The sequence below is a fragment of the Sinocyclocheilus anshuiensis genome, unplaced genomic scaffold (assembly GCF_001515605.1).
Source record: "Sinocyclocheilus anshuiensis isolate Anshui unplaced genomic scaffold, SAMN03320099.WGS_v1.1 scaffold948, whole genome shotgun sequence".
Lineage (NCBI taxonomy): Eukaryota > Metazoa > Chordata > Actinopteri > Cypriniformes > Cyprinidae > Sinocyclocheilus > Sinocyclocheilus anshuiensis.
In genome coordinates this window covers 540491-554514 of record NW_015549709.1, presented here as the reverse complement: position 1 = coordinate 554514, position 14024 = coordinate 540491, and the positions used below count along the sequence as shown (strand labels likewise).

The following is a 14024-nucleotide window of genomic DNA, read 5'->3' as shown; positions in this document are numbered from 1 at the left end:
CATTAAGTGTCATTCACTCAGTTATGTAATTTTTAATGCAAAGATGACATTGTTTGAGATGTCTTTGTTATGGGCTATGGTTAGGGGTAAGGGTAGGGGTAGGGTTAGGTCAAATAATGTCATACTTGCATTAAAAATGACATAACTGAGCGAATGACACTTAATGACAGTTGTCATAAACATGCATAAACCCTCCTTCATATTCATGACATGTGTCATGTCATGATTATGAAGGTGCCATGTCAGTCTTATGCACACCCCTTCAAGTAAAGTGTTACCAAACTGCTTCATGAAAACACAATGACTGCACAGGCACAAATGAAATGTCTTTCTATGTGAGCTCTGTTCCTGGATCAATTATTGTACACGTGTCGTTGTTAACACTAGATCCTTCTCTTGTAGGACATGATGTTACATCACAAGGATGTTGAGCTGTACAAAGTGTTATTAAACCATCAAACATCTGATAATGACCTTCAGATAATGTGCAGCAGATGCAGAATGTTAAACAGATGTGTTATTCTTCCACTCCAAATGCTTTCATTCAACTCTATCTCTCATCCATAACTCCACACCGTCTCAGTGGACCTATTTATCATAAATATCATGCATATACAGTACTGTTCAAACGTTTGGGGTTGCTAAGATGTTTTTTGAAAGAAGTCTCTTCTGCTCACCAAGGCTGCATTTCTTTGCTCAAAATACAGTAAAAACAGTAATATTGTGAAAAATATTACAATTTCAAATAACCTTTCCATTTGAATATATTTTCAAATGTTATTTATTCGTTATGAAAAGCTGAATTTGGAAAAATTTCTAAAGAAACATTTCTGATTATTATAAATGTTGAAAACAGTTGTGCTGCTTCATATTTTTTGGAAACTGCGATACATTTTTTCAGGATTCTTTGATGAATCAAAAGTTCAAAACAACAGCATGTATTTGAAATATCTTTTATAAAATTACAAATGTTTTTACTGTCACCTTTGATTAATTTAATGCATCCATGCTAAACAAAAGTATTGATTTCTTTAAAAATATCTTACTATATATATATATATATATATATATATGTGTGTGTGTGTGTGTGTGTGTATGTGTATGTATGTGTGTGTTTTAATTTTTATTTATCAATAAAATAATTAAAAATAACAAATGGGTGATATCTTTTCTTTGTGTTTTTAAACAAACACTTTTTTTATACTTGCAAATCCAGTGCAAATTAATGATCAAAAGTTAACCATTCTTTTTTTAAATTTGCACTCAAAATCCCCTTGGATCAAAAATCTGAAACTGGCAAGATATTTCTGCTTTCACAGTTCTGTAATTCTTATATCAACATTTACATCCTATTGCCCTCATAAAGATCAGAGAGATCAGCTGATCTAGACACTCCCATGGGTTAAACGCTCAGATACGACACACACAGCTCTACTGTGGTCTGTTCTCTCAAAGCAAATGTAAATGTCCAAAGGGTGATAGATCCAGTCATCATAAATGATTTTTTTTGTAACACTGAATCAGTCAATATGAGTCACTTCCTTCAACCATTATGTACAACCTTCACAGTACCGGTACTTAACCTGTACAGGTACTTAACCTGTACCAATATTTAAATATTGACTTTTTGTTGTTGTTGTTGTTGTTGTTTCAGCAACCACACAGTCTACTAAGCGTATCTTAACGTAAGACACTACAGGTTAACAGGGTAATTGTTTAACTAATAGATATCACCATACTTCCCAAGTTAACTAATCACAGTACATTAAGACATTACATTTTGAATTACATGGTACATTTAAATATGCATATGAGGCATTATCTAATTAAAAATGTACTAAATTTCACACATTTCCACAACAGAAAACTGAACATTGGATAACGCTAGGTTCAAAATTCTTGTTTCATTTTGTTAACATGTTAGTGTTAAAAGTTTTTAGAGAGAGGATTTTGGATATTTATTTTTATCTCTCCGTAATTCAGCAAACAGCTGTCAAACACATATTCACTACAATTTTAGGGGGAAAAATGTTACATAAATTAGGTGAATGTTATACGAACAAACCAGTTTTATTTTAGCATCATTGATATGCTATTATAATGTTTGTAAATATTTTGAATTTTATGTTTATATTAAATATAATATATTATATTATATTAAATTTTCTTTTATTTGTTTTTTATGTCTATATATTTATTATCAATTTGTATTTATTATTTAGTTTGTTATTTTATTACTTCAAGCTAAACTAAATGAAAATGATAAATGTTGCCTCCACAACTAGCTGACATAAAATATTTTTTCAATATTTTATTTCAGTTAGCATTTATTTTATTTTAAGTAATGAAAATTTGTATTTTTATTTTTCAGTTTTAGTTTTAGTTAACTATAATAACCCTGGAACAAACCCTTCTGTAAAAACAAAAGTTTGATGTACAAGCTGCTGAAGTGGAGCTCTCGGGTTCAGCATATAAGAAAAAAATCTCATTTTGAGAAAATAGCCTTTAGAGATTTTTACTGTAATTAAAATCTATAGACACAAATAAATAAAGTGTCAAAATAAACACTTAAAGGTGCAGTAAGTGATTTCTGAGAAACGCCATTGAACGCATTTGTAGCCAATCACCAGTAAGGGGCGTATCCACTGATGATGGGGGAGGTGCCTGTGCTGCACAGCATGTTCATGAATTTGGGGGCGGAGCTATCAAGATAGGGGTGTGATCCTTTTGGTTAGGGGTGTGTTTGTTTCAGTGATTTCAACTATCAACAGCGCTTTTCAGAAATCACTTACTGCACCTTTAAATGTGTATTTTGGATGTTTTTTTTCACTCTACACTCTCAGAAATAAAGGTACAATACTGTCACTAGGGTGGCAACCTTTAAAAAAAGGTACTAATTTGTAAACTTTAGCCTAAAAAACCTCAAATATGTCCAGTGGACATAACAATGGTTATGACTGTAGTGTCTTGCTTTAGCATTCAGAAACTTTCGACCAAAGCAGGTGTGCTCCGGTCAGATTTGGCCAGCCTTGTCTCTGAGCGAGGTGATCTTGAGCAGCAGACTCCTGGTGCTGCGTCTGTACTGCGGCTGTGTGAAGTAGAACAGAATGGGGTCCAGAACGCTGTTCATGCTGGCGAAGGGTCTGGTGCATTTGTAGACCACAGACAGCAGGTTCCTCAGTTCGCAGGGGGCTGTGGGAAAGGTCCTCACCAGCAGGTAGAGTGTCTTGGTCACGTGGAAGGGCAAAAAGCTGATGGCGAACACCAGCATTACAATGATGATCATCCTCAGGGCTTTATTCTTCTTCTCAATGGCCAAGGCTTCTCGGGCTTCGCCGACCTGCCAGAGAACCCGTGCCATTTTGCAGTACAGCACCACGATCACTAGAAAGGGCACGACAAAGCCCAGACAGGTCAAAGTGATGCCGTATGGGAAGTACGCTGTGGAGCGCTCTGGAACGCTGAGGTCGTAGCACACCGTGCGGTTGCGCTGGATGCCGGTGGCGGCGAACTCGAACGTTGGAGCGCAGAGAACGGCGACGGCCACCCAGACGCCAGCGCAGACCAACCACGCCAGCCTGCGTCCACGTTGTCTGGGCCACACCGTCAGCGGATGGCAGATGCCCATGTAGCGCTGGAAGCTGATGCAGGTGAGGAAGAAGATGCTTCCGTGCAAGTTGCTGTAGAACTGAAAGCGAACCAGGCGGCAGGTGAAGTCTCCGAATGGCCAGTAGTCTTTGCTGGCGTAGTTGTATATGAGAAGCGGAAGGGAACAGACGTACAGGAAGTCCGCCACCGCTAGATTCAGCATGTAGATTTTGGTCCGCGTCAGAGTGCGCCGGGAGCCCCAGATCCGCAGGATGATGATGAAGTTGAGCGGCAGTCCAAAGATGAAGACCAGGCTGTAGACGGACGGTAGGAGGAAGCGCTTGAAATCCTCCTTGTAGGTGCAGGAAGGCAGAATTGAGGCCGAATGGTTAAGAGACTCCATCTTAACGGATATTGCTTCATATTCTGAAAAACAGAAATGTTTATGCATCAGTGTAGTTGTACATGAACAGATGCACAGATAAAGTTGTATTCTGATTATTATTTTACTTATTGTCATTATTAATGGTGCTTGTCCATGCACCAGAGTTATTATAGTTAACTGAAAACATTTTTTAAAAATCACTGCTTGAAATAAAATCGATGCTAACTTAAAATAAAATAAGAACTTTTCATTTCATTTCAGTTTCTCATTTTCATTTAGTTTAACTTGATATACTAAAATAAACTAAAACTGAAATCAAAATTGATAAAAACTGTACAGACAAAAAATTAAAATGAAAACAGAAAATATATTTAAAAAATTCAAAATATTAATAAAAATTATATTAGTATCAGAGGCGGACAGTAGTGAAGTATTTTTACTTTACTCAAGTAAATTTAAAAAGTATATGTAGTTTATCAGAGTGTTTTTCTTTGGAAAGCTTTTACTTCAATACATTCCAAAGCATAATATCATACTTTTTACTGCACTACATTTCATAAATAAAAGTTGTTGTTTGTTTTACCTTTAATACTTCAGAACATTAAAAATGTAGTACTTTCTTGTACTCAAGTAAATCTTTGAATTACTTTTACTTGAGTAAACGTTAGAAAGTAATAGATTTCTAATGTAATTAAGTATTAAATGATATTTAATATGAAACGTAGTGCAGTAAAAAGTACAATATTATGCTTTGGAATGTTGTGAAGTAAAATTTTCTAAAGAAACACTTGAAAAGTACTTTTACAGCAAAGCAAAAATACTTCACTACTGTCCGCCTCTGATTAGTATCCAAATTATACTAAAATAACACAGCCATGTGAAATAATGCTCACACACATGCTTATGTTTCATACAAAATCATTTAGTGCCAAGCATCTCAGTTAGCAGCTGCAGTGAATATGACCTCAGAACAAGTCTGAGTACTCCAAGTATTAATACTACTGTATAGTGGTATGTAACTAAAATTAAAATGATAAAAAGCTGATTTTAATGATAAAATAAAACATAAATATTAGATGAAAAACTTTAACTTCAAAACTTAAAAATGAGAAATGTTGCCTTAACTAAGTTTAATTTGAAGTAATAAAATGACCCAAACTGCTATACAAAAAACTAATACAAATGAAAAAAAAACAAAAAAACTTTAAAACACTATATCAATAATATTTAAAAACCAATATTGAAATAAAACCTAATTCATAATAATCATTAATGCTACAACAGTATATAAATAACCCGAAAATAACACTGCTGTAATATTTTCACTGTAATATTCTCTTTGAATTGTTTTGTACATTGTAACTGACTATTTTCTTTAAAAATAACATACAGGAAAAATGCAAATAAATAATTAATCATTTAACCCTGAATCAATATTTCATCTTCACATATTTATTTATCTGGTGAGTATGCATGATAAGCGAGATAATGTACAGTCAGCCAGTCATGATCACAAAATAAACTTAAACTCTACATTATCCCATATACTATACTATATTATATTATATTATTTATTTTATATTATATTATATTAAACAAATGGATCTCTAAATGTTGCAAATCGCACATCCATTCAGCGTGTGCATGCAAACCACATTTATATTGTCCAAATATAGTAAGTAATAACCAAATTAGAGAGAAAATATAGTTAATTCAAACCCAATTAGTGTAAAAACATTCAATAACGTAGCAGGATTCATGCAGACAGTGAGCGAACTAACTGTGTTCACCAGACGCTCAGGAGCCACTGGGCAACTTCATTAATCATACTCCATATTCTCTAGTGTTGAATAACACTGAATGTTAAGTCAGATGGTTAATACATATAAACATGACTGGATTTACAGACAACATTTTCCCATGTGACTCGCCTAGTTTAATTTCACATGAAAATATTAGAATGATATTTATATTGGTGTCACTAATAAAAATGCAATACACAGTTTTGAAAATTTAAGGCAGGGAAGCATTACTTGACCAGCAATGGATTATGTTTATTATTGTGTAAAGATACTTAACAAAAAGATGGGATGTGGAGGACATCACCTGCACTTGAGGTTATAAGTTACTAAAATGGCCTTAAAATGTACAATAAATCCTACTTAACATACTTATTAACAGAAATGGCTTAAATGAGCCATTACTTACACCCACTGACCAGATCAGCCAAATGCAAAGTGTGCCATTTCTGTGCCACTAGTGGCAGCAAATGGAATTGCAACACTTCTGTTTTTCACAATCCTGATAGCATTTTATTTCTGATAATCTATTTTTCTATTTTACTTTAAAAAATACTATACACTAAAATAAAGCTAAATGTAGCATTCTTGAACCATTCATAAAGCAATTTCTTAGTCACACTGTTATGCTAATAGAAAAAAAGAGTTCACATTGAGTTACATTAAAATTGCAAAAGATTTCATTGCACTTTTAATAGACAGTTAGAGACGCATAGATCATGTGACACACGCTTGCTAAAGACAAGAAAGAGTTCGCATTCCTCTTTTACTCCTTTCAGTTCCCACTTTGAATGAGTTGGTTCATATTTAAATGAAGTGCCCCATTCTTACTATTAAAGAAGGCAAAACATTTATGAGAATGGAGATAAAGGATGGCCACAAAGACTCCTCAAAGTCTCCATTCATGTTTTCTTTGCTTTCATGTCCAAATCCTAATTTTACTTATCTAAAAAAAGAGAAACGTGTCAATGTCTATATAATAACAGAGTACAATTACAATATTGATCTGAATCCTTGGTAGATAAATTCTATAGCTGTTCACACAGAGCGTGTCCTTATATGCACTATTTTTTAATTGTAGGTCTCTGTACACATGCAAACAAAAAGCTTTTACAAAATCCTTCTGTCTGGATCAATTCCCAATACATGCTCTTTCAAGCCTTAAAAGCCTAATTTCCGGTTATGCCATTACTGCAGGTAATGCGATCAGTGAATGTGTGTTTATTGCATAATACCTCATCTTTATGAGCTTATCTACACTATGATTAGTGTAGTGTCGCTGCAGTAGATGAACTAAAGACTTTTCCTAAAGTTCCTGTCTTTAATCACAGGGTCTGATGTCATTATCAAGAACTGTTGTGCAACAATAGACACGAGACATTCAGTTTCACAAGAACGACTCTGTCTAAGCCTGTGTGTGTGTGTGTGTGTGTGTGTGTGCTCTTAGTAGATGCTGTTAATCCAGTGGTTTTTGCATTAGTCTGTCTGCAGACACAGTCTGTCTTCAGTAACTGCTGCCTGATTCTCCTGATTCCTTATCATTAATCTAGCCCAGCCCAGCCCAGCCCAGCTCATCAGCTCTTCATCATTTATCTCAGAGACAGTCGTCAAGTCAAGTCAAGTCTGCTTTATTGTCAATTCTTCCACATGTACAGCACATCCACACAGAGAATTGAAATTGCGTTACTCTCAGACCCTTGGTGCATACAGATAACACTAACAGTAGAACATAAATACAGATAGATACAGATTAAATATAAATAAAAAACCCTGGGTGCATACAGATAACACTAACAGTAGAACATAAATACAGATAGATACAGATTAAATATAAATAAAAAATAAATAAATAAATAAATAAAGCTGGAGTAAAAGCAAAAGGCTGGATTTGTCTAGACAGGTTCAGGAACACACATCTGACCGGCCACAAGTACTGAAGTTCTGTAAAGGAGGAATGTTGCTTTGGTTTTCTGACATGTTTATGTTTAATTTATATGTTTTCATGTATATATTCATTTTATATTATTTATATAATTATATTATAATATTTTATATTATTATTTATATGTATAATATTTGTATTATATATTATTATTATTTATATTTTTATTATAGAATATTATAATGTTTTATATATCTTGATTAATTACATTTGATGGAATTTATTTCTTCAATTATTTTTCCAAGTGCTGCTGACAGAGTGTTCTAGGCTGTTGCTAGGGTGTGGCTATGCTGTTGAAGGTGTTGCCATAGTGTTGATATGCCATATCTAGAGTGGTGTAGGTGGTTGTCAGGGTGCTGCTATGCAGTTGTGGTTGTTATGGTGTTACTGTGGTATTGTAACTGTTGCCAGTGTGCTGCTATGCAGTTTCTACAGTGTTGTGGGTGGTTGCCAGGGAATTGCTATGCAGCCGCCAGATTGTTCTATGTGGTTGCTAGGGAGTCAGTATGCAGTTGCCAGGATGTTGTCAGAGTTTTGCTATGCAGTTTCTAGAGTGGTGTGAGTGGTTGCCAGGGCATTGGTTACCAGATGTGGTTACTATGTGGTTACCAGAGTGTCGTAGGCATTGTCAGAGAGTTGCTATGCAATTGCTTTGGTGTTTTCGGTGGTTGTTAGGATGCAGTTGCTAGGTAGCTGCTTAGTCTATCACCGAGTCTGTATAATTTTGTTGTCCAACAGGCAAAATTTGTAGATTTAATCAGATTTTAGCACAAATCTCTAACCCAAAATAACAGTGATGGTTGCATTTTCATTAGAAACTGGTAAGTCAAATTTAAAAGTCTATATAAATGGAAAAGTTTCATTCTTCTACTCTGTTTTATTAGTCATAGTCACGGTCAAAAATAGACAGTAAGTCCAAGAACGCAGCTGGAGTTTGTCATATTTATAGTAGAATTATTATTTATATTATATTTTATTAGTCATTGTCACGGTGAAAAATAGACAGTAAGTCCAAGAACGCAGCTGGAGTTTGTCATATTTATAGTAGAATTATTATTTATATTATATTTTATTAGTCATTGTCACGGTGAAAAATAGACAGTAAGTCCAAGAACGCAGCTGGAGTTTGTCATATTTATAGTAGAATTATTATTTATATTATATTTTATTAGTCATTGTCACGGTGAAAAATAGACAGTAAGTCCAAGAACGCAGCTGGAGTTTGTCATATTTATGGTAGAATGTGACCTGCATCTAAACTGCATAAATGTAACAATGTTGACTGAGACGGCGAAGCTTCATGGAGTGGAACAGAGAGGGAGTGGTGTTATGGCTGTCAAACAGAGATATCTGTCAGCTGTCTGGTGGCTAGACGAACATTCAAGAGACCCCAATCAGGACTTGTTTGAGTTGAGTGTTGTATATAGAGGTTAGTTTTTGTGTGACTACATCTTTTTTGTGACACTTAAGCAAATATCTGCAAGGGTGTTGACAGAACATTTGAGAGAGCAGCAACCTGAAACCGCAAGAGTCCTAATTTAGCGGTTGCTCCACATGACAAGCCCTTACGTAAATTTAAGACAGATTTCTGAGTGATACGATTAAAGAAAGAGAGCATCATGGGTTCATGTTCATGGCACGTGCCCTTTTCCAAACACCATCTTCCACACCTTTTTCTGGGAAATTTGTCACAAGGCATTCTTTATATGCCAAGCAAACCAAACACCGTTGCAATTGAAAAATGGTAAAATATCCTGTCAGGTCATGAATTTGACGCGCTCGTTTGAATAAATTTTTGAATACTTACATTGTGATAACACCTATGACAAGGTAATTGAATCCTGGATATAGATCAATGATATAGTGTCAGTTTGTGGGCATGAAACTGGAAGCAGATACTGGTAAGAGGGTCGTTCACCTTGCAAGCATTTATCATAGTAGTCAGGTGCAAAAATAGCACATTAGAGCATGGGTTTGCTTCCAAGCAACATCAAGTGGTGACATTTCTCTACAGTCTACAGCACAATTAGACATATTACAACAAAGCAATAACAGTAGGAAACTTGCCATTTTGGCAAGGAAAGCCATGTTTCTGAGTGGGACATTGCTCCCTTTGATCGTTTCCTAGCGTTTGGCTTGTGTTTTCTCTCTGTTAAGGGGACAAACCGCTCCTTGGCGCCACTGGCTCTCATCGCAATGAATTTAAGGTCAAAGAATAAAAAAAGGAGGTTATTGTAGATTCTGGCCTGGATTAAGAACCTCTTGGAATGTTTTCATTTCTACACACATTTCCTCCCACACTATGATGTTATTTCTCCTAACGAGACGTCGGTGTCTGTACATGTGCATAAAAGAAACACAGAGCACAAAAGCCATTCACTAGAGCATCACTAACCTACTGGAATCTGCACTGCAAACAATGACTTACAGTGGAATCCTGACACTTCCACAGAGCTGTTTCTGCAGGTGTTAATATCAATCAGGACAGAATGATACTTTTCAGACACAGATGTGATTTACAACACTGCATTACTGGACAAAATAAATGAAGTGACAGATGGTATATCAATCAATAAATCAATTATTGACTAAATCAATCAATAAATTACTAAATGATTTCACAGCACATAGTTAAATTGTGAACATAAAAGGTGTTGTCTTGTCTTATAAAATCCATATTTAAAAAAAAAAAAAGATCAAGACCACATGTTTTAATTAACTATTGATATTAAATCTGAATTTTGAATATAAAATCCGAAAAGGCAACAGGTGATAGTCATTATAATTTGTTACGGGTTATTGCAATGATTTGTTATTGTAATTAAAATCAGTTTCTTTAATGTTTCACTGTTATATATTTACTTGTAGCACCAGAGCAGTTTTGTATTATTCATTTTGTAACACCAGGACAGACAACAGAACATAATAGCTGATTAGTAATTAGTATTATTCATTAGTATTTACATGCATAAGTAGCTAAACATTACTATGCGTGCCCATAATAAACAACTGATGCAAATAATCAAATGCTCATTTCATGCCACATCGTAAACAAAGTGTAATTGCTTTAAGAGCTTCCTAAACTTACCTTTGCATCCACTCTTTCGTTATTTCCCCAGTTGAAAACCTGTAAACAAGTCTGTCTGCGAAGTAAAAGTGAATCTCCTCAGAGAGGCAAGGAAAAGAGAAGTAGCGAATTACTCTGCACCGCACTTTTCTTCTTTCTGCGCTTGTGCGTCATCTACACCCTGTTTACACTAACCCGCCCCCGTCTCATTAATATTAATCACGTATTGTTACGTCTGATTGGCTGAAAGACTTTGATAAGCGCTACAAATTCTTATTCTTACATGTGTAGATGTATGTAGATAAATGTATTAATACTATAGTCTACAGCACATTAAGGCACATTGTGTATTTATTATCTCACAGAAAGTTGGTGGACAACGTATTGAGAAACGTCATAATACCTGTATTGTCCAAAACACATTTCCCGTAAAGGAACAAATAAATTAAAATGAGAGATAATAGTTCAAATTGCCCCCAAGTTAAAACGGCTCCTACACACCGTGTTTCAATGTAGTGAGCATTTTGTACCGTCATCAAACAACTGTCAATCAACTGATTTTTCTTTTGTAAATGAGTTTGGCCTGCAGGCAGTTGGCTGCTATTTACACCAAAAAAGCTTTCACCAAAGTTTCCCAGCTGTTCTGCAGTTGACTAATTTTAAATGGCATTACAGGTACAAACTGATTTTATGCGATCCATGCAAATCTCTCATGTTTTTGTTCATTTGTAATGGAGAAGAACAAGTTAAAACAGGAATGAGATAACCTGTCTGAAATCTAACACTCAGAATACTCAGAGATGTCCTTAAACCAACACGATATTAACTCAATTTGAGCAGTTACACTGTATTTCTTACTGCATAACACATGTAAGATATATAGCCCACCTTGATATTTACATGATTTTTGAATCCAAACATACTGATCATTTCTTTTCACACATATTATGTTTCTCCAAATGTAAGAAAATAAAAACTTGGCAACTGCAGACAAACCTCTCAAAACTTGGCATAAGAAAGACCGAAAAAGGTTCTAGTGTTTATGAAAATGTTTTCCTATCATTTCCAGTGAACTGGAGCACATGTTCAACAGAAGCTGGGTCATAGTGTCAATTTATTTTAGGCTTATGGATCCAGTAATGTTCAGTTTTACAGGAAGAGGTTTTGGATACATGCAGATTCAAGTGAACCAGTTCAACAAAACGCAATGATACAGTTTTTACATTTTATTCATAAAACAATATGAAAATTAAATAGTCTTTAAGAAAGTAAACTTCACAGTAAAGTTGCTTATATTTATTTATTTATTTTAGCACCAGACATGAAATATGTTTTTTTTTCCATATAACATTTCACAAATTTACACAAGCTGAGAGAATAAAACATCCTTGTGTGGTGTACGACATCAGCCCGAGGGTCTTCAGTGAGGGGCTTTCATGCAGGTTGCAGACCTGTGATATGCATCTGATATGCAGGATTCTGAAATATAATAGCTGATATACATTTACCGGCCTACGTTACACTCTTAAAATAAAGGTTCCAGTATAGGGTGTTTTCGCAGCGAAGTCATAGAAGAACCATTTTTGGTTCCCCAAAGAACTTTTCAGTGAATAGTTCCTAAAATACTTATTTATTTTAGTCTGAAGAACAGTTTAATAATCTAAAGAACCATTTTCGAAAACACACTCTTAAAATATTTATTCTTTATCAACATCTATGGTTCCATGAAAAACATTTAAAATCGATGGAATATTTCCATTCCTCAATTAGCAACCTATATTTTTAAGAGTGTTTGGTGACATTTGAGGACGTTAGGTCCAAAATGCCCATAATTATTGGTGATTACACCATTATTTCCTCTATTTTGTATAGGTGAATCCAAATCTGGGCTCATTTTAATTTCTTTTCTTTTTCTTTTGACCACGTTTGTCATAGTTTGTGAGTAAGGAAAACAAATGAATGGGAATGGGATTGGGAAACGCATCACATCGCCCATGTGGAACTTGTAGGAACGTGCATTTATAGCTCGTGTTCCAGCCATGTTGAGTGGGATGCAGAAGTTCAGGTTCTTCAAGACATCAGACCTGATTAAGCGCCTGTTAAGATCTAACAGACATTTCCGTCCACGGCAGGGCTGGATTATGGACCCCGGGGCTCTTGAACTGCCTCTGAAACCTCAATCTGTGTGGTCTGAGACCTCCAAAGGAAGCATCAATATGAAAATGGTTGAAACCATCTCTATCTGATCTCCGGTGTTGGGACTGACTTCTTTATCACCGGCTGACGACAGAGACCCCAGCAGAATGCCTGTATGATTCTGCACATGTCCTAATGCTAATTAATTAGGTAAATTGGATTGTGGGGAGCATGCAGCTGGGATGACTGGGCCGATTAGGGCAGGAAATGGACACATGCAACACAAATGACCATTACCTCCTTTCTAAATTTACCCAGAAATGACATCTAATAGTGTTTTTGGGACAGATTCAATAGTCTACTAAAACTTCACTGGAAAACAACTACCGCGGAAAATAAACAGAGCATTCGTGAGAGGGCAATTATAATGCGCTATATTTGTTTCAACACAAACAAATTATATCGATGATTCAATATTCTTAATAAAAAAGGCATGATACTTTTTTTTTAAACATAATTCCCTTATGCTATCTAAAATTCCCCTGCATTTAAATGTAAACTTCCATCTCTTTTCATTTCTAAACTGCTGGTTAAAAGTTAATAAGAATGACAGATGTCAACCCCATCGCTGGCAAATACTAAACAAATACACTCTATTTCTTAGTAGCTATGAAGTCGATCAACTGTGACAGCTGCATACATTTTTATTTTTTTTTAAATGCACTGAAGCATTAAAGTGGTTTGAAGACAGATCTTGACATATCAGCTAATAAATAAATATATTTATTATAATATAGATAACAATGTTGCTTTTAACATGCAATATTCCTGACAGTTAAGAATTATGACTGAATAAAGGTAAAACAAAAAACATTAAGCACAAAGTCTTGAAGCAATATTATTAATTTGAGGTTTAATCGTATTCGAGATCCAATAGGAAACCATTTCCCCAAACTTACTATCAATCTGACTGTTTGTATTAAATTCAGTATTATGATCCTGTCTTTCTCAATGTAAATAATTAATGGCACTATTACGTTTCGGCAAGTGTAAATGTTTCTTAAAAGGTTGCAGGTATATTTGTACACTGTAAATGATTTTTGTAAT

At 34.8% G+C, this 14024-nt stretch overlaps 1 protein-coding gene across 1 annotated transcript; it reads right to left on the bottom strand.

Annotated features, from left to right (window-relative positions):
• Window positions 1-2886: 2886 nt before the first annotated feature.
• On the bottom strand, window positions 2887-10921 carry LOC107660676 (P2Y purinoceptor 3-like). The gene is made up of 2 exons (XM_016450064.1): window positions 10803-10921; window positions 2887-4014 (listed from the first exon to the last, which is right to left on the bottom strand). Exon 2 carries the CDS (start codon window positions 3989-3991, stop codon window positions 3014-3016), a length of 978 nt encoding a protein of 325 aa, XP_016305550.1. The 5' UTR covers window positions 3992-4014; window positions 10803-10921; the 3' UTR covers window positions 2887-3013.
• Window positions 10922-14024: the final 3103 nt, after the last annotated feature.

Coding starts and splice junctions, on each gene's coding strand:
- LOC107660676 (XM_016450064.1), bottom strand. CDS start 3,991: ATGGAGTCTCTTAACCATTCGGCCTCAATTCTGCCTTCCTGCACCTAC.